Source organism: Gopherus flavomarginatus, chromosome 12 (genome assembly GCF_025201925.1).
Source record: "Gopherus flavomarginatus isolate rGopFla2 chromosome 12, rGopFla2.mat.asm, whole genome shotgun sequence".
Lineage (NCBI taxonomy): Eukaryota > Metazoa > Chordata > Testudines > Testudinidae > Gopherus > Gopherus flavomarginatus.
The window spans coordinates 6913698-6941269 of record NC_066628.1 but is presented as its reverse complement, the minus strand read 5'-3'; the positions used below and the strand labels follow the sequence as shown (position 1 = coordinate 6941269).

The window sequence follows — 27572 nt, the reverse complement described above, 5'->3', positions numbered from 1 at the left end:
CTGGGAGCAGCCTGGGGCCCGAGGAATGAAGAGGCCAGGGGCAAGAGCGCAGCGGGCAGGGAGGATTTGATTTAAATCACTAGTAAGGAAGACTCAATTTAATCATAGGTTTTTACATAAAAGGCTATTCTTGTTGGTTGTTATAACCGTAAAACATATTCTTCACAACTCAGATAGATTTAAGTTTCAGTTTTAGAAGGTATGTTGAATGTTTGGTTGGTTATTTCATTTCATTTAATTTCATTTGGTTATTTCATTGTTTGGTTATATCATTCGTGCCATGTTGTATTAGGAGGAGAACATCACCAGACAGACATTTAAATTGTTTTATTTAACTAAAATAACAACGTTAAGTGTTCTGGATTTTTTTTCTTCAACAGCAAACATAATATTTTAACAGAAAAGCAGATGTACCTCACTTCTCACATTTATCTCCAGACTTTTTCTCCTTGTCTAGATGTATTATGCCTCCAACAGTCTTCTATTCATTCAACTTTTTGAAACTTTGGCGGCCTGGTCTACACTAAGCGTTTAGGTCGAATTTAGCAGCATTAAATTGAATGAACCCTGCACCTGTCGACACAACAAAACCATTTACTTTGGCATAAAGGGCTCTTAAAATCGATTACTGCAGTCCTCCCTGACAAGGGGAGTAGTGCCGAAATTGACACTGCCATTTTGAATTAGGGTTATTGTGGCCACAATTCGACGGTATTGGCCTCTGGAAGTTATCCCACAGCACACCATTGTGAACGCTCTGGACAGCAATCTGAACTCGGATACACTGGTCAGGTAGACAGGAAAAGCCCCGCAAACTTTTGAATTTCATTTCCTGTTTGCCCAGCGTGGAGAGCACAGGTGACCATGCAGTCCGAGAATTGAAAAAGAGCAACAGCATGGACCATATGGGAGGTACTGGATCTGATCACTATATGAGGAGAGGATTCCGTACTAGCAGAACTTCGTTCCAAAAGACGAAATGCCAAAACATTTGAAAAAATCTCCAAGGCCATGATGGAGAAAGGCCACAATAGGGACTCACTACGGTGCTGCGTGAAAGTTAAGGAGCTCGGACAAGCCTACCAGAAAACCAAAGAAGCAAACAGAAGCTCCGGGGCAGGGCCACAAACGTGCTGCTTCTACGCTGAGCTGCATGCAATTCTAGGGGGTTCCGCCACAATTACCCCATCCCTGAGCGTGGATTCCGAGGCAGGGGTAATCTCAGCCAGGCCTGAGGATTCTGCGGACAGGGAAGATGAGGAGGAGGAGGTCGAGCTTGCGGAGAGCACACAGCACTCCGTTCTCCCCAACAGCCAGGATCTTTTTCTCAGCGTCAGTGAAGTACCCTCCCAACCCTCCCAAGGCAGTATCCCAGACCATGAAGCTGTAGAAGGGACCTCTGGTGAGTGTACCTTTGTAAATATAAAACTTGGTTTAAAAGCAAGTGTTTTTTAATGATTCATTGTCCTGAGCACTTAGGATGCATTCACGGCCAGTACAGCTACTGGAAAAGTCTGTTAACGTGTCTGGGGATAGAGCGGAAATCCATGAAGCTCTCCTGGAGGTACTCCAAAAGCCTTTGCAGGTTCCTGGGCAGTGCAGCCTTATTCCGTCCTCCATGGTAGGACACTTGACCACGCCATGCTAGTAGCGAGTAATCCGGTATCATTGCATGACAAAGCCTTGCAGCATATGCTCCCAGTGTTTGCTGGCATTCAAACAACATCCATTCTTTATCTCACTGTGTTATCCTCAGGAGAGTGATATCATTCAAGTCTCAGTGATTTACGCAGGAATTGGATTGACAGTGAAATTTACAATGGCAACTGGCTGAACAGCTATGGCTCTTAACAAGCATCTTAATTCTCAATTAGTCAGTTATTGGGGTAACCGGTTTCATGAATGAATGTTGTTTCATTCATAAAACTTTACCTATGAAGTTACATTTAAAAAGTGAATGAAATTGTTTTTAATTGTTCATCAGTTCTAAGGCTTAGGGACCCAGTCTTATGGTGTTCCATAGACTTCTGTATAGATTATTTAGTTTAATTTTTCTGTCTACCCAATAGGACTCAGTGCTCAGTCTAGAAGATTGACCCTGCCAGCAGGCAGGGGATCTTGGGGGACAACTACTGCACTGGTGGGGTGCAAAATAAACTTTATTAAGAAAATGCAAAAACAGGGAAAATTCAATAGTGAGGGGTAGGAGGTTTGTTAAGGTAGACAATTGGGGAGGGGTTTCTTTTAGTAAATAGTATAGGGGGTTTCAATAGTGGGGTACAATACAGTTGGTAACCAATTAACACTGAAGTATAAATGTAACAGGTAGCTAACAATTTCTATGTAAAGGGTGTGTCACAGCAGCATATAACCAACTAACAGTTATGGGTAAAATGTGTTAAATAACTAAAAATTCTAAGTAAAAATGTGTCACAGTGGTGTAAATGTAAAATGTGAGGTGTGTCAGAGAGAAAAAGGGTAACCAATGGGGTTTTATGCTAGACTTCAGTAATACAATTGAGGTTTGGCAGCAGTAGGAGCGGGGTGAACACGTGGGGGAAGGGATTAAAAGAGAGAGAGAAAGGCAGTGGTAGAGGAATGAGGTTGGGGGATGGGGGAAGAGGAGCACGTGGTGGAGCAGAGACCAAAGGCAGAGGCGCTGCGGAGGGAGATTTAAACTCAGGGAGACACAGAGAGCAGACAGGATGCAATTTTAAACAGCAGAGAGACTGCAACGAGTGACTGGGGAGCTCAGGGAGAGACACGGGCAAGCTTGGGGGCGGGGGGTTAGGGCAGCGGGAAGGCAGACTTAACCACAATTATACAGAACACAGCAAAATCTTATTTATGATCTAACTTAACCAAGACTATACAAATTAGCAAGTAACAGAACACAATGCAACAATTCTTTTTTAAACCTAACTTACAGAGCACAATACAAACAATTCTTTAAACCTAACTTAACCACAGCTATGCAAAATGAAATGACAACTTATCTAGACTAAGAACCTGATTCTAATAGGTGCAGCTTACACTATGCCGATTCTTTGATCGGGAGGGGGAGCAGTTCCAGAGGGCAGAGTGGTGTGTGCCCAGGGTACAGCCCCCGGAGGGGTGGGGGTGGCGGTGGCTGCAGCAGTGGGGCGGCTGCAAGCCGGCGGCCCAGGATACAGTCCAGGAAGGCACAGCTTAGAAGCGGCACAGGCTTATTTTTAGCAGCAAAGGAGCTGCGGCGCAAGAAACAAATTACAGATACAGACCAAGGAGTTAGCTTGGGTCTGTCTGCTGGGGAAACAAGGCCAGCAGCTAGGACAGGGGGAGTCTGCAAGAGGGAGTTCTTACCAATCCCCAGGACAGCAGCAAGCACAGAGGCAGGAAAAGCAGTAGCATCGGAGGATGGAGAGAGGACTCGATTCGCTTACAGTAATCAGGAGATCTCCAGGCACAAATTCGTTGTTCGTGGGACGGGAGTTTAAAAACGGGGGTATGCTCAAAAACAAACGAGTGGGGAGAGGGCCCCTATCATAACCTATTCCCAGATTTGGACCTTAGCGTCCAAAATATGGGGGTTAGCATGAAAACCTCCAAGCTTAGTTACCAGCTTGGACCTGGTAAAGCTGCCACCACCCAAAAAATTAGAGTGTTTTGGGGCACTCTGGTCCCAAAAACCTTCCCTGGGGACCCAAGACCCAAATCCCTTGAGTCTCACAACAAAGGAAAATAAACCTTTTCCCTTCCCCCCCTCCAGGTGTTCCTGGAGAGATGCACAGAAGCAAGCTCTGTGAATCTAAACAGAGGGATTCCACCCTCCCCGTTTCCAGCTTTGGAAAACAGAAGTACCGAGAGCTAATCTCTCTTTCCCCTTCACCTAGAGGGAATGCAAAGTCAGGCTAGTAAATCTAACACACACAGATTTCCCCCTGACTTCTTCCTCCCACCAATTCCCTGGTGAGCACAGACTCAATTCCCTGGAGTTCCCCACTAAAGAAAAACTCCAACAGGTCTTAAAAAGAAAGCTTTATGTAAAAAGAAAGAAAAATACATAAAAATGGTCTCTCTGTATTAAGGTGACAAATACAGGGTCAATTGCTTAAAAGGAATATGAATAAACAGCCTTATTCAAAAAGAATACAAATCAAAACACTCCAGCAACTATACCATGTAAATACAAAAGAAAAAAACAATAACCCCTATTATATTATGATCTCTGTACTCACAACTTGGAAACAGAAGATTAGAAAACAGGAAACAGAAATCCTCCCATAGCCGAGAGGGAGATAGGCAGAAGACAAAGAACAAAGGACTCACACACAAACTTCCCTCCACCCAGACCTGAAAAAGTCTGGTTTCCTGATTGGTCCTCTGGTCAGGTGCTTCAGGTTACCTCTTTCCAGGTGTAAGAGACATTAACCCTTAGCTATCTGTTTATGACAGCCCCCCAAAGACCCCTAGCTGATCAGAGCAGGTGGCAAAGCAAGGACCTTCTCCGAGGTCTGATCAGAAAATGTTCGGCTTTAAAGGCAAACTTAGGCAGTTTCCCACCAGTACTTTTGATTGGCTCCTCTTGATACTGGGGAGGAGAGAAGGCAGGGAAAGGCTGCAGGTAAGCATAGGCATGCCTGGGCATGTTCTGAGCCACAGGTATGACTCATATGCTTAATTAGTTGGCCACTTCAGGTCTTGCATTTCTGGGCAGTGCCCCCCACACCAAGCCCGGGTCTGAACAAAGGAGCCAAACAAAGCAAGAAGCCCCCTCCCTAGGCAGAGCAATGGCTTCAGTTAGTCTGTACAAGCCATTCCTATGAATAGGGCTGTGACTTTAATTAGCACAATGGCCGGGAGGGGCAGCCACACAGGACAAACAGAAAGGAGAGGGGGAAAAAGGAATGCAGCAGGGGGACAGCTGTAACAGACAAAGATAACATCAGAGATGCTGTTTTGCAGTTCTCAAACTGTGGATTTGTGTCTCCAGAGGTAACATGCTTGTTAAGGGCAAAAATGTTTTCAAATAAATAAATAATGTATAGAAGTGAAAAATAACAGACCTCAACTCTATTGTCCCTCTGCAAATTTGTGTACACAGGGTCAGCCCCTTACCCCTCTTTAAAAGTGAAAAGTTTCAAAAAGTTCAATAAATAGAAGATTGTTGGGGGCATAATACAGCTGGACAAGGAGAAGTCTGGAGATAAATGTGAGAAGTGAGGGACATACGTTTTTTTGTTAAAATATTATGTTTGCTGCTGAAGGGAAAAAATCCTGAATACTTAACGTTATTGTTTTAGTTAAATAAAACAATTTAAATGTCTGTCTGGTGATATTCTCCTCCTAATACAGCCTGGCAAGAAAATCCTCCAAATATTAATGATTAACCTCTTGAATTGGCCATAGTTCACCTCCCAGTGACTTCCTAAATACCTGCTTCAATGATCTTTGGTAAATGAAATAACCAAACAATCATTTATTTTCTGATATAGCTGTAAAACTCATCTGAAAAGTTTTCAAAATAAATCACTGCTTAAAAATGTATAGTGTGTACCTAACAAAAATAAAACCTACATCTATCTCTGCATTGTGAAGAATATGTATTAAGGTTATAACAAACAACAAGAATTAATTTTTATGTAGAAAACCATGATTAAATAGAGTCTTCCTGACTAGTGATTTAAATCAAATCCACCCTGCTGCTTCCCTGTGTGAACAACAAAGCCCTCCACACTCTGCTAACACACACCCATCAGCCTTCAAAGTCACTCCTGGCTGCACTGTATTGAGTGTGACTAGCCAGACACTCAGGAACTTACCAAACGACACAGCAACATCAGCCAGTTTTCTACTCCCAGCCTTGCACCCTGGGAAAGTGCATCTTGGACAGCTCAGTCTGGTCACTGTGCTGGACAAACCCAATCATTAGTTGGTCACTCCCATAAAGGGGCCGGATTAGGCCACAGCCTTGTTCTCTCAAGTCAAATCCCCCAAACACTTCACACAGGCCCAGACAAAACACTAAAACTGATTTAGTAATGGGAGCAAGGGGGTTTTCAGGGATTACGAGGGAGAAGGATGTCAAATGTCAGAACTGGTTAAAACTACAAAATTAAAACATGCATTTTAAATCCTAAATTTTACCAAGCTAAGGAAAATACAAAGCAAGCATGTTTTCACATCCCACCCACTGCTGCAGGCAGTTCACAGTTCTGAGTACCCAGGCTGGATTTCCTTCCAGGCTTGGTTCGTCCTCCCCACTCCACGGCCCCTGTTGCCTTTCAAGTCATATTGTTGACTTCTGTAGAGATAGGAGAGGTGAGGCAAAAATGGAGGCCAGTCTCCCTTGTTCCTTTGTACCACTCTCCTCTCTGAGGTTCACCCCCCAGCCGGGGGGCAGGTGACAATCATTCTGTGGCCTAAGTGAGCGTCCAGCCATCCTTCCCGTGAATTGTAACTCTCTTGTTCCTGGCTCCATAGCTGGTGAAGGGCCGGCTGAGCAATTACTGGTCACGTAGCACCTAGCTGGTGTGCAGGTGCCATGGTCTCTGGGGAGCTCATCTGTGGGCATTTTCCAGCTTTACAGAATGTACCAAATCTACAGAAAACTCTCTGAGCTCCATGGACAGTGCCGATAGATACATTTTAATGGGATAATAATATTCAGCATACGATGACTTTCCCTATGATACCTCACAGGACATACTTTGGAGAAGATTTATCATTTTGTAAAAATTGGTAACCATAATAGTGTAGACCTGTGGTTCTCAAAGGTGTTTCATCAGCCACCCCTGCTCCCCCGCCCCCCTCCACATGCACACTTTGTGTCTGTGGTCATTTACGCCTCCACCCTCACAAGCACATATATCGCCACCCAGCTCTAATGGCACAGCAGTTGCTGGTGATGCGCCCAGCTCTGAAGCCCTCCAACAGCAGCACAGAAGTAAGGGTGGCCACGTGAAAAGTGATATTCCTCAATATCGCTGTTCACAGCAGACTTATCACCCCAGTGACACCCCTACTTCTGTGCTGCTGCTCCGCCTGGGTTTGAGAGCCTGAGCATTTATCCCCACCTCCCACATGGGCCTGTTCCTTCTTCATGAGCCCCAGCCAATTAGGTCTGACAGCCAGTGCTTTTTATAGAAAAAAAAAAAAAACCCACAGAGGCCACGCCTCCCTTGACACATTCCTGTCCCTCTGTTGGGAGGCTCTGCCCACAGTTTGAGAATTGCTAGTGTAGAGAGTCACCGTGGGGATTGGTAGCCAAGATGGTAACACCTGCTCCTTTCCGTCTCCGGGATTCCCAGAGAAAATGTCCGAGTAGGAGAGCGGAACAGATCCCACTGACATAAACCTTCCAGAACACATTTTGGTGATTTCAGCTATAAAAACATTCCCTCCATCTTTCAGCCCCAACCCCCAGCAAATTTAATGAGACTGAGCTAGAATTGGGAAGGTGGCATGGGTGACGGGTATAATTGCTGAATTATTGATTCCTGATTTAACAGAACACAGGAACCCTTTGGATACCTAAACATAGACTACTACAGTTACTCTTCTTAGAATCATGGAATATCAGGGTTGGAAGGGACCTCAGGAGGTCATCTACTCCAACTCCTTTCTCAAAGCAGGACCAATCACCAACTAAATCATCCCAGTCAGGGCTTTGTCAAGCCTGACCTTAAAAACCTCTAAGGAAGGAGAGTCCACCACCTCCCTACATAATCCATTCCAGTGCTTCACCATCCTCCTAGTGAAAAAGTTTTTCCTAATATCCAACCTAAACTTTTCCCACTGCAACTTGAGACCATTACTCCTTGTTTTGTCATCTGGTACCACTGAGCACAGTCTAGATCTATCCTCTTTGGAACCCTCTTTCAGGTAGTTGAAAGCAGGTATAAAATCCTCCCTTTTTCTTCTCTTCTGCAGACTAAACAATCCCAGTTCTCTCAGCCTCTTCTCATAAGTCACGTGCCCCAGCCCCCTAATCATTTTTGTTGCCCTCCGCCGGACTCTTTCCAATTTTTCCACATCCTTCTTGTAGTGTGGGGCCCAAAATTGGACACAGTACTCCAGATGAGACCTCACCAATGCCGAATAGGGGAGAACTATCACGTCCCTCGATCTGCTGGCAATGCCCCTACTTATATAGCCCAAAATGCTGTTAGCCTTCTTGGCAACAAGGGCACACTGTTGATTCATATCCGGCTTCTGGTCCACTGTAACTCCTAGGTCCTTTTCTGCAGCACTGTTACCTAGCCATTCGGTTCCTAGTCTGTAGCAGGGCATGGGATTCTTCCATCCTAAGTGCAGGACTCTGCACTTGTCCTTGTTGAACCTCATAAAATGTATTTTGGCCCAATCCTCTAATTTGTCTACATCGTTCTGTATCCTATCCCTACCCTCCAGCGTATCTACCCCTCATTCCAGTTTAGTGTCGACTGCAATACACACCATCCTCCAGAACAATAATAAAGATATTGAACAAAACCAACCCCAGGACCGACACTTGGGCACTCTGCTTCATACTAGCTGCCAAACAGTCACGGAGCTATTGATCACTACCTGTTGAGCCCGACAATCTTGACTGCTTTCTATCCACCTAATGGTCCATTCATCCAGCTCATACTTATTCAACTTGCTGCCAAGAATACTGTAGGAGAACATATCAAAAGCTTTCCTAAATTCAAGGAATAATATATCCACTGCTTTCTCCTCAACCAGAGCCAGTTATATCCTCATAAAAGGCAATTAGGTTACTCAGACATGACTTGCCCTCTTCTTCCAAGTCTTTAAAAATACACATTTACATGTCAAACTCTAGCTTATCTAAGGTGGACAAACTTTTAAAATCTCTCTCTAAAAGTTGAATCTGAGTCAATTACATGCAAGCTGCTTAACCCTTTCTTGCCACTTGTCACAGAAGTTTACATCTCGTGTGGATTCCTCCATGTATAATGAGGCCTGACCTCCGTTTGAAACTTTTCCCACAGTCCAAGCATTTGTGGGGTCTCTCTATTGTGTGGATTGCCCGATGTTCAACAAGGTATGACTTTCTTATGAAACTTTTCCCACACTCTAAGCACTTATGGAGTCTCTCTTTTGTGTGGCATGCCTGATGTTTAACAAGGTTTGACCTCTCTGTGAAACTTTTCCCACAGTCCAAGCACCTGTGGGGTCTCTCTCCTGTGTGGATTACCTGATGTTCAACAAGGTATGACTTTCTTATGAAACTTTTCCCACACTCTAAGCACTTATGGAGTCTCTCTTTTGTGTGGATTGCCTGATGTTTAACAAGGTTTGACTTTCTTAAGAAACTTTTCCCACACTCCAAGCACTTGTGGGGTCTCTCTTCTGTGTGGATTGCCTGATGTTGAACAAGGTTTGACCTTTGTATGAAACTTTTCCCACAGTCTAAGCACTTGTGAGGTCTCTCTCCTGTGTGGATTGCCTGATGTCTAACAAGATTTGACCTTTCTATGAAACTTTTCTCACACTCCAAGCACTTGTGGAGTCTTTCTTTTGTGTGGCATGCCTGATGTTTAACAAGGTTTGACTTCTCTATGAAACGTTTCCCACAGTCCAAGCACTTGTGGGGTCTCTTTCCCGTGTGGAGTGCTTGATGTTGAACAAGCTGTGACATCTGTATGAAACTTTTCCCACAGTCCAAGCACTTGTGGAGTCTCTCTTCTGTATGGATTGCCTGATGTTCAACAAGGTTTGACTTTCTTCTGAAGCTTTTCCCACAGTCCAAGCACTTGTGGGGTCTCTCTCCTGTGTGGATTCCCTGATGTTCAACAAGGTTTGACTTTCTTATGAAACTTTTCCCACACTCCAAGCACTTGTGGGGTCTCTCTTCTGTGTGGATTGTCTGATGTTTAACAAGGTTTGACCTTTGTATGAAACTTTTCCCACAGTCCAGGCACTTGTGGAGTCTCTCTCCTGTGTGGATTGCCCGATGTTCAACAAGGTTTGACTTTCTTAAGAAACTTTTCCCACACTCCAAGCACTTGTGGGGTCTCTCTTCTGTGTGGATTGCCTGATGTTGAACAAGGTTTGACCTTTGTATGAAACTTTTCCCACAGTCCACGCACTTGTGGAGTCTCTCTCCTGTATGGATTGCCTGATGTTTAACAAGGTTTGACTTTCTTCTGAAACTTTTCCCACACTCCAAGCACTTGTGGGGTCTCTCTCCTGTGTGGATTGCCTGATGTTGAACAAGGTGTGACCTTTTTTTGAATCTTTTTCCACAGTCCAAGCATATGTGGGGTCTCTCTCCTGTGTGGATTGCCTGATGTTCAACAAGGTGTGACCTTGTTATGAAACATTTTCCACAATCCAAGCACTTATGAGGCCTCTCCCCGGTGTGGCTTAACTGACGTCTAACTATTTGTGTCTTTGAAATGAAACATTTCCCGCACTCAAGGGACTGAGAGGGTATTTCTCCCGTGTGGCTTCTCCCATGGTTATTAAGATCAGAGAGCTTATTGAAGCTTTCCCCATGCTCGAAGCATTGAAGGATTTTCTCTCCAGTATGGATTGTCCGATGTGTCACAAGCTGTGATCTCACAATGAATTCTTTCCCACACTGAAGGTAGTGGCAGGGTGTCTCTTCCTTGGGATTTGTCTGCTGCGCTCTGGGATCCTCCTCTCTCCCACCATTACTAGATTCATCCACTTTCTTCCCTGGATAGTTTCCCAGAAGACTCTCTGACCTCTGCCAATTTCCCCAGGATTCTCCCTGTTCCCAGCACTGGGGAAAATTCCCTTCAACTCTTTCCACAAAGGTCCCCTGTGGTTCCACTTCCCCGGGAACTTCTTCATGATGATTCCCCTCCTCATTCTCTCTCCCTCGCTCAGCACCTGCTGGGAGAGACACAATCCAGACAGGAGTCATTGTGCTGGGGAGAAAGAGGAATAGCACACAGGGAAAACCCAACACAAAGACTGAGCAATTGGACTCCTCTTCCACATCCCACCCAAACACTCACAGGGAAGGAAAGCTGAGAAGCAATCTCCTGCAGGTAAAAGGCTGGGTGGAATGGCGTGAGCTGTATCTGATGACTGCAGCCCTGTCCTGGCTGAAATGAGGAAGAACTGAGGGTGCTTACTCACACCATATTTGGGGATTTTCAGCTTTTTCCTTCATTCCCTAGATGGTTTCTATCTCAGTCCTCACCTGTATGAGGGCATCTCGGAAGCATTCTTTCCTTGCAGGCCTGGAGATCGGGCACCCACGGCTCTTCCCCGCATTCCAGCTGGGTGATCAGCTCAGGCTTGGGAATGGGAAATCCTGCGCAGAGGGTGAAATCAGACCAGATCAGGGTGCATGGAGCACTGGCAGAGTATTTGTCAAAAAGGACATTCCGTGATCGGAACCCGTCCCCGTGCTCTTCTGGAGGAACATGGAATCCAAGAGGACAGGAACATGGTCGCTGAGGTCCCTTGCGCAGAGGAAGATGTCTGGGGAAGTGAGTTGTATTATTACTACACCCTCACTAGGCGTTCCCAGGACCTGTGCGTTCTGGGGGCCTTGCTGACTCACACATGGCTCTGTACTTAAACCCCTGCCTCTTTCTAAACCTTCACAGCCCAGAGCCATCCCCATGGCTGGAGCTATTCCAAAGGAGGAGGAGGAGGAGGCACTGTGTGTGCAGCTGAGAAACAACACAGAGGACAATGCTGGATTTATGCCCCTTGGAAAGCTGGAGCACTTGGGATGGTTTAGCTTGTCCATTGGGTTTTGACACCTATGTCCCACTGCAGAGGGCACGGAGATGCAGGTCTCTCTCACACGGCAGCTGTGCATTATGGAACCCATTTGCCTCTGATCTAACTGACATGGGAAGTACATGACCAGATTCAGACATGCAGACCACATGTTTCCAATAACTGAGGGGATGGGAATCCCTTACCCAACGAGGTCACCGTCTCATAGTTCTCCTGCATGACATCCCTGTAGAGGGCTCGCTGAGCGGGGTCCAGCAGAGCCCCCTGCCCCTGGGTGAAATATACAGCCACCTCCTCGAAGGTCACCGGCATCTGAAACACCAAAAGGCCCCAGTCATTACCTGCTGCTCCAGCTACAATCCCACTAGTCACGTGGGAGGAAGGATAAAGAAAATGGGAGCTCTGGGAGGGCCAGAGCGGCAGAATTCCATCCCCACCCTGCTCAGAGCCGCCAGGAGCTTCAGGGGGTGGGGGAAGGTGAGAGCTCCTTGTCCCCTAGCACACAGAGCAGGGCAGGGTCTTCTCATTTCCCACACGCTTGCCAGCCACAGGCTGATCCAGGAAGCAGAGCTCTGAGCCAGGGACAGGGACAGGAATCCCAACAGCTTCCCTGCATATTTCACAGCAGCCTCAGGCTAGTGGGGTCTCACTCCAGCACTGGGAGCCTTGAAAATGTTCCCAGCCCTGTGCAAGGGGGTTGTATCCTGTTTGAGAAATCGGGAAATGTCCCATCTCCCCTCCCTCATCACCAATGGGCCCACTCAGAAAATCAGCAGGTTTATCACACCCTGTCTCCTCCCTGCCCCCATGCAGAATCTCCCTGAAAATCCCCTACCCAAGCTGGCTCCATCACAGACATTTCCCTTCCCTGCATCCTGGAAGACGGGTCCATCTGGACCGTAACGTGGATGTGATTCCTCAGCCTGTTGGAGTGAGAGGGGAGGTTACAGAAGGGGCTTCAGTTCAAGTCACATCCTGATTTCCCCCAGACTCTTCAGACCCTCCCAGTAACAGCATCTCTGAGCCAAAAGGTAAAAAAAGAGCAGAACTAAAGGGGCCACTTTGGGGGATTTCCCCCCACTGCCCTGTAAACTCCTCTCCCTGAGGAACAGCAGGAGCCCTCTGGTGGCATCACCTGAAGAATGAGCTGCCCTGGACTCCTGCAGCAGCCCCCAGGGACAGGCAGGCAGAGGCTGAGCCCATTGGCCCATCCACACTCCCTGCCTGCCCAAAGCAGCAGCGACTCTGGTGGGGCTGAGATGTGAATCCTGCCCAGAAATCAGACCAGGGCCCTGGGCAGACCCCAAAACTCGTGAGACACAGACCCCGCCAGCACGGGGGTGTCTGACAGTAAGATACACTGGGAGCAGGGGAAGGCTCTGTTTTTGCCTCTGTTCCACTCCCGCCTCCCCACATCCCCCCTTCCCTCGCAGTGTCCCCCACTCACATCTTCCCCCATCCCAGCCTCGCTCCCCTCAGCCACATAATCCCCCCGATCCCCCTGCATCGCCCCATCATCCCTTCAGTGCGCCCCCGCCCCCATCCCAGCCTGCCCCCCACAGCCCCAGCACCCGCCTCCTGCCCTCACCCCCTGCACCTCTTTAGCCTCCGCCCCCTGCAGCCCGGGGGTGACTGGCCGGGGGGGGGCGGGTCTCTCTCACCTTCCCTCCGAGCGGGGCCCCCCGGGGCAGGGGCCGGGCCGGGCTGGGGGCTCTGCCCTGGGAGAGGCTCCTGGGGAGCAGCGGGAAGGGCCCTGCTGGAGATTCCCCTCTCCCGGCTGCAGCCAGGGCTCCGGGCTCCCAGCACCAGCCGCCGGGGCTCGGGGATCTCGCCAGGAGCCTGGGAGCCAGAGTCACCGCAGCGGCTGCGAGTCACTTCCTGCTGCCGGGCCGGAGCCCAGCGCTCGCTGCCCCACAGCCGCCTCCCGGCCGCTCCTGGGTCCTAGCGCTGCAGGGGTCGCGCTGCAGCATCTCCGGGTCCGGCTCCTGTTCCACTCCCAGGCTCTAAGGTCAGAAGGGCCCGTCATGAGCATCTAGCCCAGGGGTTCTCACGACCAAATTTTTGGTGGCCTCACAGTGTGGCCAGTAACTCTCCCTGGTGGCTGCTCTGACACTTTCCCCTATAATCCTAACGAACTTTAGGAGAAGCCAATAAATATGCACACAGGTAAGAGAGGGGGATATTCCTCCTAGTGTGGGTAGGGCAGGCTCTAGGCTTTTTGCTGTTCCAAGCAAAAAATGTTTTGGCTGCCCCCCGCACCCCAGACAATAGCTCCCCCTCCTGCCCACCAGTGCCCCCCCACTCACATCCCCTGCTGCCCCAGCACTGGGCTCCCCCCAAACATGGGATCTGCTACCAGCACACGGCAGCGGAGCCCTGGCCCAGCTGCGCCTCTGTCCCCACGCAGGTGGAGCTGCTGGGTGACACGGAGTGGGAGTACTTCCAGGTGGCGGCGCGGCTGCGGGGCAGAGCGGAGAACACGGCCCCCTCTCTGGGCCTCGCGTCACAGCTGGTGGCCGAGGTGGATCAGTTCGTGCTCACCACCCTCACCCCCAACATGCTGGCGGCCGACGACCTGGAGAGCCCCCTGGACCTGCAGCTCTGCAGTCTCAGGGTGCCCTAGCCCAGCCCCGATGGGAGGAAAGGTCCGCCGCCAACAAAGCCGGAGCTCGGCTCCAGGGGACCCCGTTTCCTTCCCTCCCCGGCTCCTCACACGCTCTGGGCAGGGCCGCCCAGAGGATGCAGGGGGCCTGGGGCAAAGCAATTTCGGGGGCCCCTTCCATAAAAAAAAGTTGCAATACTATAGTGACATGTATTTGGAAATGTAAAAAATAACTAGTGAAATATATTCAAAAATTAATTTGTAATAATTTGAAAATACACCAAATACATTATTTAAAAACATTAAATGCTTTACTGGTATGTATACATTTGCAGTTACATAATGGGCTGTTACTGGGTGATGGAGATGGTTGGTGCCAATGGGCTGTCACTGCCTGGGGGTGCTGCTGCTGTTGCCCAGGGCTGGGTGGGGATCTGGGTTCTGGATTGGGGGGTTGTCCACTCAGAGGGGCTGGGCTTGGAGCTGGGGTCAGAGCTGGGTGGGGAGGATGGGTTTGGGGGGGTGCCCATATCAGAGGGGTTGGGCTCGGAGCTGGGGGTCAGGGCTGGGGGGATGGGGTCGGAGTGCCCAGCTCAGAGGGACTGGGCTCAGAGCTGGGGGTCAGGGCTCTGGGGGATGGGGTTGGGGGTGCCCAGCTCAGAGGGGCTGGGGTCAGAGCTGGGGGTCAGGGCTGGGTGGGGAGGATGGGTTTGGGGGGGGTGCCCAGACCAGAGGGGCTGGGCTCGGAGCTGGGAGTCAGGACTAGGGGGGATGGGGTTGGGGTCGGGGGTTGCCCGGCTCCAGCCCCACCCCTTACCATGCTGCTTACCCCCTCTCCCCGACAGCACTGCAGCAACGTGGTGTCTCCTGCAGGGCCTGAGTTCCCACCGCTCGGCTGCAGCTCACAGCCCTCCCCCGTTACCAGCTGAGACACCTGGGGATGGGGGAAGACGGAGGCGGGGGGAGCCTCCGACATACCCTATGGGGCCCAGAGCCTGGGGAAAAGTGCCACACTTGCCCCCCCCCCCCCCGCCCGGACAGTCCTGACTCTCGGAGCCCCTCTTGCGGCTCGGCTCCAGGGGACCCCGCCTCCCTCCCTCTCTCCTCAGCTCCTCACACACTCTGGGAACTGGGACGGAGGGAGGAGGGGTCCTGCTGCCGCTGCCACTCCCAGCGGCGCCACGTTTCCGAGTGGGCTGTGCAGGGGGCCGCCGGGCTGGGCAGTGGGCGCGGATCCCGGCTTGGGCGAGTGGCTGCGCCAGAGCCGGCTCCCAGCAATGAGGCCCCAAGCAAAAAAATAAAAAATAAAAATAAAAAAAAAGGGGAGGTGGAGTGCCACCCCTTAGAAAGTGCCGCCCCAAGCACATGCTTGGAGGGCTGGTGCCTAGAGCCGGCCCTCGTGTGGGGAATTTTTCCAGCTTATTCACCACCCTGATAGAATCAAATAGCGAAAGGAGCCGAGTCCTTGCTCCCGTTCCCTTTACCTGGAGACCTGCCTGACCTCGAGGACTCCCCTTCCACTCTGGCGTCTGAAACCCAGACAGGGCTGGGCCCAAGATTCCTGAGGGGGCTTCATCCCCAATTTTGTTGTGAGGATGCAGGACAGAGGCTAGGCTGTCGTATTCCCACTCTGGGGTGCGCTCCTCACTCCGGATGCATTCCTGGTGTCACCACTCAGCTTTACATAGAGTTCAGAACAAATACGATTTATTGAACAGCAAATAATAAAAAAAATAAGGGGAAAGGGGAAAGGAAAACATGATGTCATCCCACGCTGCCCAGGGTCCCCCCCTCGGTCTCCCCAGCTGCTCCCCACACCCAGCTCCAGACTGTTCCAGACCCAGCTGCCCTCTGCCTCAGTGCTTCTGCTGCTCTGTCTCCAGCCCAGCTCTGGCTGCTCCTCTCCCCTTAGCTCTGCCCTTCTCTGGCAGGCAGCTCCAGCTCACACAGAGAACAGGCTCCTGACTCCCTCATTGGCCTGCCTGCCCTGTCAACGAGGTTGATCTAGAGCCTTGGCCTTTCCCCATTTGCCCTGAGGGCTAGTCTCAGGGTTTTCATTTCTCATTGGCCCTTCCTGTCTTTTGGTACTGGGAGAGGCCAACCAAACCCCCCCACTAAGTTTCAGTAAGGGGCCAACAGTCATGGGGTCAGGCAACTTTACGGGGTGTGTGAGCTCCAAAGCATCCTTCAGGTGAATTATACATTTCTTTGTTTACCCCCTTGCTTCCTGTTGGTGATGGACGGCCAGATAAGAGTTTTCTAACACTCACAGTCGGTCCTTTGTCATCTCTGAGGCATTTGAGTGGAACAATCCCCAGAACTATGACATAGTTCAGTAACAAAAACTTTGACATATGTCTGGGCTTTTATGGACAGATCCTCTTCTTTGAACCTGCTGAGCGGGTTTTGCCATAACAGCAAATGTCCAGGGTTGTTTGCAGAGCACAAGCACTGAAGCTCAGAAACAGCCCCGATTAGTCACCTTCCCAACTAGCCAATTGCCCTTCACCCACAGCTGATTGATTGCTACCCGATCCCACCCACCCAGGCCCAGGCTCCCAGCCTGGGGCAGGGGTCCCCCTCAGGTCAGCGCTGACTGACAGCTGTTGCCACTGCCCTGCCACTCTGACAGCAGTCAACACTGCCCTCACCACATGAGTACCCCCTCCACCCCACTGCACCCCCTTCAGCAGCCCTCAACAAACATACATTAAAATCTCACCATTCCACATGCACTGGTGTCACACGCATTTCAAGGGCACAATATTCAGCAGATCATGAGTTTTCCAATGATCCCTTCACCGGCACACTTTGCACACAGTATATCATAATCATACACAAGAGGTGAACATGGGGTGCAGAGGTTATCACAAGAGGGATGCAGTGTGGGGAGAGTGGGGCAAAGAAACTCTCTGTCATCCCAACGCAGGACATGGCGGGACATGAGGAGGGCGTGACCGGCTGGCTATTGAGGGCCATGAAGGCAGGCACTGAGAGGAGCCCCTCTGCAGGCTTGGCCCAGGTCCACCGGAGCTGCTGGGAAGAGGAACCCCTCCTGCACCCCAGCCCCGGACTACAGAAGCTGCCACGGCAGGGGAGAGGTGCCTCTCACCTGGCTCCGAGCTGCTGCGGTGAGAGAGGGCTGGGGGGTGTCCTCTCCCCACCGCAGTCTGCACCCCCAACTCCTCATCTGCATCCACATCCCACAGCCCACACGCCTAGCCAGAGCCTTCACCCACTGCACCCAACCCTCTGCCCAGCCCTGAGCCCCCTCCCAACACCCCAATTCCCTCATCCTCAGCCCCATCCCAGAGCCCATGCCTGCCCCGGCCATCCAGCCCTGAGCCCCCTCTCACATGCCGAACCCCTCGGTCCCACCCCTACCACATGAATTATGTTCTGTGCACCAGTATGGAGATGATGTGTCACATACTGGTGCATAGAACCAAATTCATTCCGCACATGGATGTAAAAGATGAGGGAACACTGGTCAGAGCACATAAGATGCTCACAGTGAGTTTACACTAGGAAATCTGGTGGAGGGTCACAGAGATCTGCTGGCTAATCCCCACCACACCTCCTAGTGTAGCCAGAACTTCAGAGGTTGATGCTGCGGAGGGAGAGGTGGGATCTCCAGGCCTCCCCCAAAAGGTCCTGTGGGAATCAGTCCGTCTCAGTGGCGCTGCCTGAATGCACTTATCCCATGATCCCCAAACACTCGCTACCCCAGCAACCAGTCCCCCCTGATATCAAGCACTTAGTGGGGTAACACACAATCGACTGTATCAAATGGCTTCCGAAAAATCGACTTCAGTAAAATCGACCTAATTTTGCAGTGTAGGCATAGCCTTAGATTCACCAAGCCAGGAACAAACAGCTTCTACAAAACCTTACTGGCTCCACAGAGGCCAAAGCACAGTTCCCTTACAGCAACCCAGCCCAGTTAAACATGATGGGGCTTACTAAAAATCTTGTTCATCATATTAAAAATTTCCATCAATCCCAAAGGATCCAATATATTATCCACCAAGTTCCCCCCCACCCAATCTGCAGGGCACTCCCCAAAGCTCAGGGGGGGACTGGGGAAGAAAAGAGGATTTCCCCCCACACACTCGTGGGGACTGGGAACCCATTTCCTCCCTGCCTCTGGGGAAATTCCTCAATGCCCCTGGCCCCTAGGGAGCTACTCAGGATTTCCCCCAGATCTGCAGGCCCTTGGGAACTTTAGTGGTCCCAGGCATGCATGGTGACTGGGGAACTGAGATGGATCCCACAATGACCGCTGGTAGTGGGGAATGGCAGGGCATTCCCTAGCACCCGGGAAGAGAGGGGAGCCATGGGCCCGCAAGGACTGGGGACAATTGTCAGACTCCCTCACTTCTGTTGGTGGTGGCTTGCGATTTGCGGGGAGTGTTTCATGACGGCTGAATGGAACTTTCCCCACAGGCAAGGCATTTATGAAGTTGTGATCAGGGTCACACTGAGATTGTGCAGTTAGGGCAAACTGTGACGAATGGAGCCGACAATCCTCAGAACTGGTGGATATTCCAATACTTAGATTCTCCAAGCCAGCAACAAAACAGCTTCTACAATACCTTACTGGCTACACAGAGGAAAAAGCACAGCTCCCTTAAAGCAACCCAGCCTTGGGCTCGCTCGCAGACAGCCCACTTCAACATGATGGGGATTGCTGAAAATCTTATTCATCACATTAAAAAGTTCCACCAATCCCAAAGGATCCAATACATTATCCAGCAGGTTAAGGAATACTTCAGTTCTTACCCAAATACACGCTTACAAACACTTCTTATTAACTCAACTAAGATTTATTAAAAGAAGAAAAGAGAAAGTGTGTGTTGGTTAAACGATCATTATACATTCAGACATGCATAGAATCGTTGGGTCAGTTTCCCTGTAGAGATGATGCTTTAGAATTGCAAAGAGTCCTTCACAGAATCATTTCATTAAGTTCTAGTCCAATGTCCAATGTCAATGTCAGGGCGTTCCAGATGGGACTGGAGATCTCCGTCTTCCGACTCACACTCCCCCCGTATAAAGGTTAGGCAGATCAGCAAAGAAAGGATCTTTTTTGGAGCGTCACAACAGCACATAGTCCTTTGCTGAACAACAGGATTTTGAAGTAACCTTCTATTTCCTAAACATCACTGGTAATTAATTACATGGATTAACATAAGGTGATTCTCCGTAAAGCAGTTCATAGAGGCCTGGTCTACACTACGCGTTTATACCGATTTTAGCCGCGTTAAACCGAATTAATCCTGCACCCGTCCACACAACAAAGCCCATAATATTGATATAAAGGGCTCGTAATACCAATATCTGTAATCCTCCTCGACGAGGGAGTAGCACTGAAATCGGTACTGCCATGTCGAATTAGGGTTAGTGTGGCTGCAATTCGATGGTATTGACCTCCAGACGTTATTCCACAGTGCACCATTGTGACCACTCGGGACAGTAATCTGAACTCGGATGCACTGGCCAGGGAGACAGGAAAAGCCCTGCAAACTTTTGAATTTCATTTCCTGTTTGCCCAGCGTGGAGCGCCGATCAGCACAGGTGACCATGCAGTCCCAAATCCAAAAAGAGCTCCAGCTTGGACCGTACGTGAGATACTGGATCTGATCGCTGTATGGGGAGACAAATCTGTTCTATCAGAGCTCCGTTCCAAAAGACAAAACGCCAGCGCATTTGAAAAAATCTCCAGGCTATGATAGACAGAAGCCACAGCAGGGACTCAACACAATGCTGCATGACAAGCATAACGGAAAGCAAAAGAATCAAATGGACGCTCATGGAGGGAGGGAGGGGGGACTGAGGACTCGAGCTATCCCACAGTTCCGGCAGTCTCCAAAAAGCATTTGCATTCTTGGCTGAGCTCCCAGTGCCTGAAGGGTCAAAAACATTGTCACCGGTGGTTCAGGGTATATGTTGTCTATTTCCCCCCCTTCCCCTCCCCATGAAAGAAAAGGGAAAAAAATAGTTTCTTGCCTCTTTTCAATGTCACCATATGTCTACTGGATGCTGCTGGTAGACAGGGTGCTGCAGTGCTAAACAGCAGCATCCCCTCCCCTCCCTGATGGCAGATGTTACAACAGGACTGATAACCATCGTCATCATCCCATGAGTGCTCCTGGATGGCCTCGTTGAGGTCGGCCAAGGGCGCCTGGGCAAAAATGGGAATGACTCCAAGTCATTCCCTTCTTATGTTTTGTCTCCTGGAATACCATAGCAGCTGGAGGCTGTGCTCCTCTTCCCGCCCCCGCCCTTTAATGTCCAATGGAGATTCAGTCCTGGCTGGAATATCATAGCAGCGGGAGGCTGTGCTCCTCTCCTCCCCCACCCTTTAATGAGTAATGGAGATTCTGTCCTGCCTGTACTATCGTAGCAGCTGGAGGCTGCCTCCCCCTCATTTTATCTCACTAAAAAGTCAGTGTTTCTTATTCATGCGTTATTACTTCATCACACAAATGGGGGGATAACTGCCACGGTAGCCCAAGAGGGGTGTGGGAGGAGGGAAGCAATGGGTGGGGTTGTTGCAGGAGCATCCCCTAGAATGGCATGCAGCTCATCATTTCTGCAGGATGTCTGGGGCTCTGACCCGGAGTGGCTGTGCTCTCTGGTTCTCTAGTAGGCTTGCCCCATATTCTTGGGCAGGACTGACTCTATTTTTAGACAAAACATAAGAAGGGAATGACGTAGGGAGTCATTCCCATTTTTGTCCATGCGCCCCCACCAACCTCAGCGAGGCCAGCCCGGAGCACCCATGACTGCAGCAAACGGTAGAATAGGACTGATAACCATCTCTGCTACCTTGCAAAGGCAAATGACTACTGATGTGTACCATTGCAGTACTGCGTCTGTGTCAGCAGCATCCAGTACACACATGGTGAGAGTGAAAAAAGGCTAAACGGGCTCCACAGTTGCCATGCTATGGCGTCTGCCAGGGAAAAAGGGTGCAATCCAGGGAAAAAGGGTGCAAAATGATTGTCTGCCATTGCTTTCACGGAGCGAGGATTGAGTGACGACATTTACCCAGAATCACCCGCGACACTGTTTTTGCCCCATCATGCATTGGGATCTCAACCCAGAATTCCAATGGTCGGGGGAGACAGCGGGAACTATGGGATAGCTACCCACAGTGCAACGCTCCGGAAATCGACGCTAGCCTCGGTACATGGATGGACACCGCCGAATCAATGTGCTTAGTGTGGCCGCGTGCACTCGACTTTATACAATGTTTTAAAAAACCAGTTTCTGTAAAATTGGAATAATCTCATAGTGTAGACATACCCAGAGAGTTTACCACAAACTTTCAGGAGACAAACAATGACATTATTACAACCAAGTTTTCTCTAAATGTTAATGTTCCCTTTTGATCTCTGAATTCACAGAATACAGCCCTGGACAGGAACTGTTTATTTCCATTGTTAACCTCTAACAAGATACAGCTAAACAGACTATAACAGTTACCATCTTCTTCCATGTCTTTAACAATACATGGTTACTTTTCGAAGCTCTAGTTTATCTAACGAGTACACACTTTTCTAACGTGTCTCTAAAGGTTGAATCTAGGTCAATTACATGCAATTTCCTTAACACCTTCTGTCTCTGTGTCAGAGAAGTTTAGATCGGGTGTCGATTCTCTCATGTTTAATGAGGTGTGATCTCTGCGTGAAATTTCCCCATGGCCCAAGCACTTGTGGGGTTTCTCTCTTGTGTGGATTGACTGATGTCTAACAAGGACTGACCTCTGTGTGAAACTTTTCCCACAATCTAAACACTTATGAGGTCTCTCTCTTGTGTGGATTGCCCGATGTCTAACAAGGTCTGACCTCCATGTGAAACTTATCCCACAGTCCATGCACTTGTGGGGTCTCTCCCCTGTGTGGATTCTCTGATGATTAACAAGAACTGACCTCCGACTGAAACTTTTCCCACAATCCAGGCACTTATGCATTCTCTCTCCTGTGTGGATTACCTGATGATTAACAAGGACTGATTTCCAGCTGAAACTGTTCCCACAGTCTAAGCACTTATGGGGTCTCTCTCCTGTGTGGCTTAGCTGATGTCTAATTAGTTCTGACTTCCAAATGAAACATTTCCCGCACTCGAGGCATTGAGAAGGTTTCTCTCTTCTGTGGCTTCTCCCATGATTACTCAGGGCTGAGCGATTATTGAAGCTTTCCCCACAATCTGAGCATTGAAGGGGTTTCCCTCCAGTATGGATTGTCTGATGTGTAACAAGCTGTGATCTCAGAATGAATCCTTTCCCATACCCAAGGCAATCATAGTGTTTGTCTTCCTTGGGATTTGTCCGATGGATTGTGAGATCCTTTTCTCCTCCTCCACACTTAATAGATTCATCCACTTTCTTCCTTGGGTGGTTTCCCTGCAGCCTCTCTGACCTGTGCCAATTTCCCCAGGCTTCTTCGTGTTTGAAGCACTGGGAAAAATTCCCTTCTGTTCTTCCCACATATGTCCCCTGTGGTTCCACTTTCCCAGGGACTTCCTCATGATGATTCCCTTCTTCCTTTGCACTCATTGCCTCATCACCTGCTGGGAGAGAGACAATCCAGACAGGAGTCATTGTGCTGTGGAGAAAGAGGAATAGCACCAAGAGAAAACCCAGCTCACTAAATTTGAGAAGAATTAGTAATTGGATTCTGATTCCACATTCCACACAAACACTCACGGGGAAGGAGAGATGGGAAGAAAACTGCAGCTAACAGGACGGGTGGAAAGCCATGAGCAAAATCTGCTGACTACAGCGCTGCCCTGGGTAAGAGGAGGAAGAACTGAGGGCACTTACTCACACCACATTTTTAGGATTCTCAACTTTTTCTTCATTCCCCAGATGATTTCTGAGTCAGTCCTCACCTGTGTGGTTGCCGCTCAGGCTCTCTCTTTCCTCACAGGCCTGGAGATCCGGGACCCATGGATCTTCCCCTCGTTCCAGGCGGGAGATCAGCTCAGGTTTGGGAAGGGGGAATCCTGCACAGGGGGTGAAATCAGACCAGATCAGAGTGCATGGAGGATTGGGAGCGCATCTCTCACAAAGGACATTCTGTGAGAGGAACGTGTCCCTGTGTTCTGCTGGGGAACATGGAAAACAAGAGGACGGGAACGTGGTCACTGAGCCCTCTTGGGATAGGCAGACTTCTGGGGACGTGAGGGGAATTTTTACACCCTCAATAGGAGTTCCCAGGATCTGCGCAGTCTAGGGGCCTTGCTGATTCACACAAAGCTCTCGAGTGAAACCTCTGCCTATTTCTAAGCCTTCACAATTCCTGGAGCTATTCCCAAGAAGGGAGGTAAACAAGGATTTGGTGTGTATGGGAATCAACAGAGAAAGGACAATGAATGAATTCTGCCCCTTTGAAAGCTGGAGCGGTGGGGATGAGCCAGCATGTCCATTAAGTTTTGATACCGTGTCTCACTGGAGAGGGCACAGAGATGCAAGTCTCTCTCTCATGGCAGCTGTGCATTACGCAAAACATTCCCCTCGGATCTAACTGATCAGGGAAGAACCTGACCAGATTCATACATACAAACTCAACGGCTTCTAATAACCGAGGAGACGGGAATCCCTTACCCAGTGAGGTCACCATCTTGTAGTTCTCCTGCATGACGTCCCTGTAGAGGGCTCTCTGAGCGGGGTCCAGCAGAGCCCCCTGCCCCTGGGTGAAATACACAGCCACCTCCTCGAAGGTCACCGGCATCTGAAACAACAAGAGTCCCACACTCAGCACCTGCTGCCCCAGCCACAATCCCACTATTCACAAGGAAAGGAAATAAAAACTCGAAGCTCTGGGAGGGCCAGAGTAGCAGAATCTGACCTCTACTGTTCAGATCAGCCAGGAGGCTTCAGGAGGTGGGAGAAGGTGAGAGCTCCTTGTCCCTCCCCAGCACACGGGGCAGGGCAGGGTCTTCTCATTTCCCACACACCTGCCAGCCAGAGGCTGATCCGGGAAGCAGAGCTCTGAGCCGGGGACAGGGACAGGAATCCCAATAGCTTCCCTGCGTATTTCACAGCAGCCTTTGGCTACTGGGCTCAGAGTCCACCCCTGTTCAGAGGAGTTGTGTTCTGTTTTTGAAACGGGCGAATGTCCCTCTCTCCCCATCACCAGTAGTCCTACTCAGAAAATCAGTAGGTTTCTCACACCTTGTCTCCTCCCTCTCTCTCCCTCCCGCTACCCATCAGCTCCCTGAAAATCCCCTACATGAGCTGGCTCCATCACAGCCATTTCCCTGTCTCCTGAAAAATGGGCCAATCTGGAGCGAAATGTGGATCTGATTCCTCAGCCTGTGAGGGCAAGAGAGGTGATGGGGGAGGTTACAGAAGGGGCTTCAGTCCATGTCATACCCCGATTCCCCCCAAGCTCTTTAGACGCTCCCAGTAACAGCATATCTGAACCAAATGCTAGAAAAACAGCAGAATGAAAGGGGCCATTTTGAGGGATTGCCCCAATTTGCAGTGTAAACCCCTCTCTCCTAACAACAGCTGGAGCCCTCTGGTGGCCACACCTGAAGAATGAGCTACCCCAGACTCCCCCAGCAGCCCCCAGGGACAGGCAGGCAGAGGCTGATCCCATTAGCCCATCCGCACTCACCCCCTGGCCAGAGCCAGCAGTGACTCTGGTCTGACTTTGGTGTGGATGAGATCTGAATCTTGCACCGAAATCAGACCAAGACCTAGGACAGCCCTGAACATTCAGGAATCAGAGCACCAACAATCATGAGTTTGTCTCTTTTTAAAAAAATCCAGTGTGACCTGGGAGCAGCGTGTGTGTGTGCGGGAAGGGAGGGGGCTGCCTGTGGATAGTTCCCTTGTAACTAGGCTCTGCCAGGGAAATGTAACTTAGACAGACAGCAGTGTCTGTTACCCCTGTCGTACATCAGAATGCAGGGGCGGCCCTACACCAGGTGCCAAAAGCGAACCATGCAATTGGCGCCCCCAGCCCTAAATCCTAAGGGCAGAGCTAGGCTGAGGATTTCCGTAAACTAGGAAATATTTTGCCCCTTTTATCATTTTTTACGCATTTTCTTTTAAACAGAGGCGTAATTATTCGGTTTGTCCATCCACCCTACTGTCCAACTCATGTTTCTGAGATCAGATAAAATGGAGACATGAAATTTTCAGAATAGATTTGTACATGAGAGCTAGATAATATTTCAGTCCAATTTGAAAGAAAAATGTTAATTTTAATTTTTATTAGTACAAATCCAAAATCATCCATTACGTTAAATGGCTTTAACGGCCTTTACCACCACTTCCACTGTAGAAAGAAATAAGAAAACTCTTCAATGAACCTTAACCTGTATTTACAAAACACTGAATAAAAAACACTCTGTGTTCCTAAAACTTGACTTTTCTTGCTTTAAGTTTTGAAAATTCAGACACTAGTTCTTTTAGCCTTGGTCTACGGGAGGGGACTAGGGGAGACTCAACATAAGATATGTAACTTCAGCTAAGTGAATACCTGGATCGACTTACCGCAGCATCTTCATGGCATGGGGTCAACTGTTGCTGCTCCCCAACTCTGCTTCCACCAGAATCGATGGCAGAGCAATCAGGGATTGATTTATCACGTCTGGTCTAGACACAATAAATCAACCCCCAATAGCTCAATCACAACCGGGTATGGATAGGTAGTTTAGACATTCCCTTAGATCCAGTTTTCCAGCTATTTCATGCTCTACAGACAAGTCTCTCTTGCACCATTTTTAAGGCATATAAGTTTTTATCAATTTTAACTTTGAGAAGCTACATTCCCCACTAGCTACGGAAACTGGCAAAATTAAAAGAATGTGTAGAATTATAAAAATGTTTGGAAAACTGTCTGAGAGTTTATTTTCACAAATAAACTTCAGTACTTCTTCAGGAGTGGAATGTTTCTTACGTCGACGTGAAAAAGTCTGAAGCTCCCTACACAAAGCTCTAGCATCAGCGTCTTTTGAATTTTCATGAGTCAGTGCCGGCTCCAGTTTTATATAAAATTCTCTTATCTGTTTTGCTGTTTTATTTTCCAAGCTGTAGCTATCACACAGAAATCCAAATACAGACTCTAGCTGCTGCATCTGTTGAAATCTTTCGTCAACGGCGTGAATAGCAGAATCAAGGACCGCGAAGTAGAAATTCACTTCTGAACGGATGTGTCTCATTCTTCATAGGAAAACTGCTGCTCAGTTCATTTCACTGGATCAAGTCTTTTAGCAGCTCAGTAATATCTTATACAGGGGGAGAGCGGCCCTGTAGGGCACTGCCATGCAGTGGGCCTTTAAGGACACGGCACTGGGAAATGGGAACTAAAAGCCTAGGAAAGGCGGGAGGAAAAGCCCTAGTGCCCCCTTACCCCCATTTCTGCAACCGCTGCAGCTGGCTCATCCCATCCGGGGGAACTTTTATCCCCTCTGCCCCTCCCTATCCCTGGGTTTCCCCCTCCGCCCTGCCTGGCGGGGCCTGTACCCCGGTTCTGCCCCCTCAATCCCCTCCACATGCCGCTGTCTCAGCCCCCAGCACGGCCCAGCCGGGCTCCCCCCTGCACCCACGGGGCCTGGCGGAAGCTTTCCCGGGCCCCGGGCGGGAATCGCAGCCAGCTCCGCTGGGAGCAGCCTGGGGCCAAACCTCCCCCTGCAGCCCGGGGGTGCCGGGGGGGGGCGGGTCTCTCTCACCTTCCCTCCGAGCGGGGCCCCCCGGGGCAGGGGCCGGGCCGGGCTGGGGGCTCTGCCCTGGGAGAGGCTCCTGGGGAGCAGCGGGAAGGGCCCTGCTGGAGATTCCCCTCTCCCGGCTGCAGCCAGGGCTCCGGGCTCCCAGCACCAGCCGCCGGGGCTCGGGGATCTCGCCAGGAGCCTGGGAGCCAGAGTCACCGCAGCGGCTGCGAGTCACTTCCTGCTGCCGGGCCGGAGCCCAGCGCTCGCTGCCCCACCGCCGCCTCCCGGCTGCTCCTGGGTCCTAGCGATCAATCCGCCAACTGCAGCCCCCTCTGCCCCAGACCCTGCCCCCTGGGGACCCACTTCACTTGGGCTCAGGCAGCTTCTCCCAGTCCTCTATAGAAACGTCTCCTGTCAGCATTCAGTCTCGCTTGTAGCCTCCCTGCAGGACAAACTCGGGCTCCGGTCGCTGACTGATCAGCACATCTGAGACTTGAAAAACTTCTCTCAGTGTTGAGCTGGCTAAGGCCTTGCCCTAACCTGCCTCTCTGGTCACAGGCTACCAGCACTGGTGCAAAACATCTGG

At 49.9% G+C, this 27572-nt stretch overlaps 3 protein-coding genes across 4 annotated transcripts in view; all 3 read right to left on the bottom strand.

Moving 5' to 3' along the window:
* LOC127033358 (zinc finger protein 707-like) overlaps positions 1 to 13688 on the bottom strand; it is a 90557-nt gene extending 76869 nt beyond the window's left edge. Inside the window, exon 1 of one of the 2 annotated variants that reach the window (XM_050921396.1) lies at positions 13374 to 13688. The gene's annotated coding sequence lies outside the window, so the exon portion shown is untranslated. The remainder of the gene's footprint in view (positions 1 to 13373) is intronic. The other variant, XM_050921397.1, reaches the window with a different exon arrangement.
* On the bottom strand, positions 133 to 27247 carry LOC127033357 (zinc finger protein 707-like). Its single transcript, XM_050921395.1, has 6 exons — positions 27008 to 27247; positions 12548 to 12635; positions 11898 to 12024; positions 11162 to 11275; positions 5802 to 5885; positions 133 to 573 (listed from the first exon to the last, which is right to left on the bottom strand). The coding sequence occupies exons 2-6, from the start codon at positions 12602 to 12604 to the stop codon at positions 524 to 526; spliced, it is 432 nt and encodes a 143-aa protein (XP_050777352.1). The 5' UTR covers positions 12605 to 12635; positions 27008 to 27247; the 3' UTR covers positions 133 to 523.
* The window catches only part of LOC127033368 (zinc finger protein 707-like), a 28196-nt gene continuing 23515 nt past the window's right edge, over positions 22892 to 27572 (bottom strand). The window contains exons 4-5 of the mRNA XM_050921407.1: positions 23213 to 23326; positions 22892 to 22926 (exon numbers count right to left, since the gene is read on the bottom strand). Of these exons, the coding sequence (XP_050777364.1) occupies positions 22919 to 22926; positions 23213 to 23326 (122 nt within the window). The 3' untranslated portion in view covers positions 22892 to 22918. The remainder of the gene's footprint in view (positions 22927 to 23212; positions 23327 to 27572) is intronic.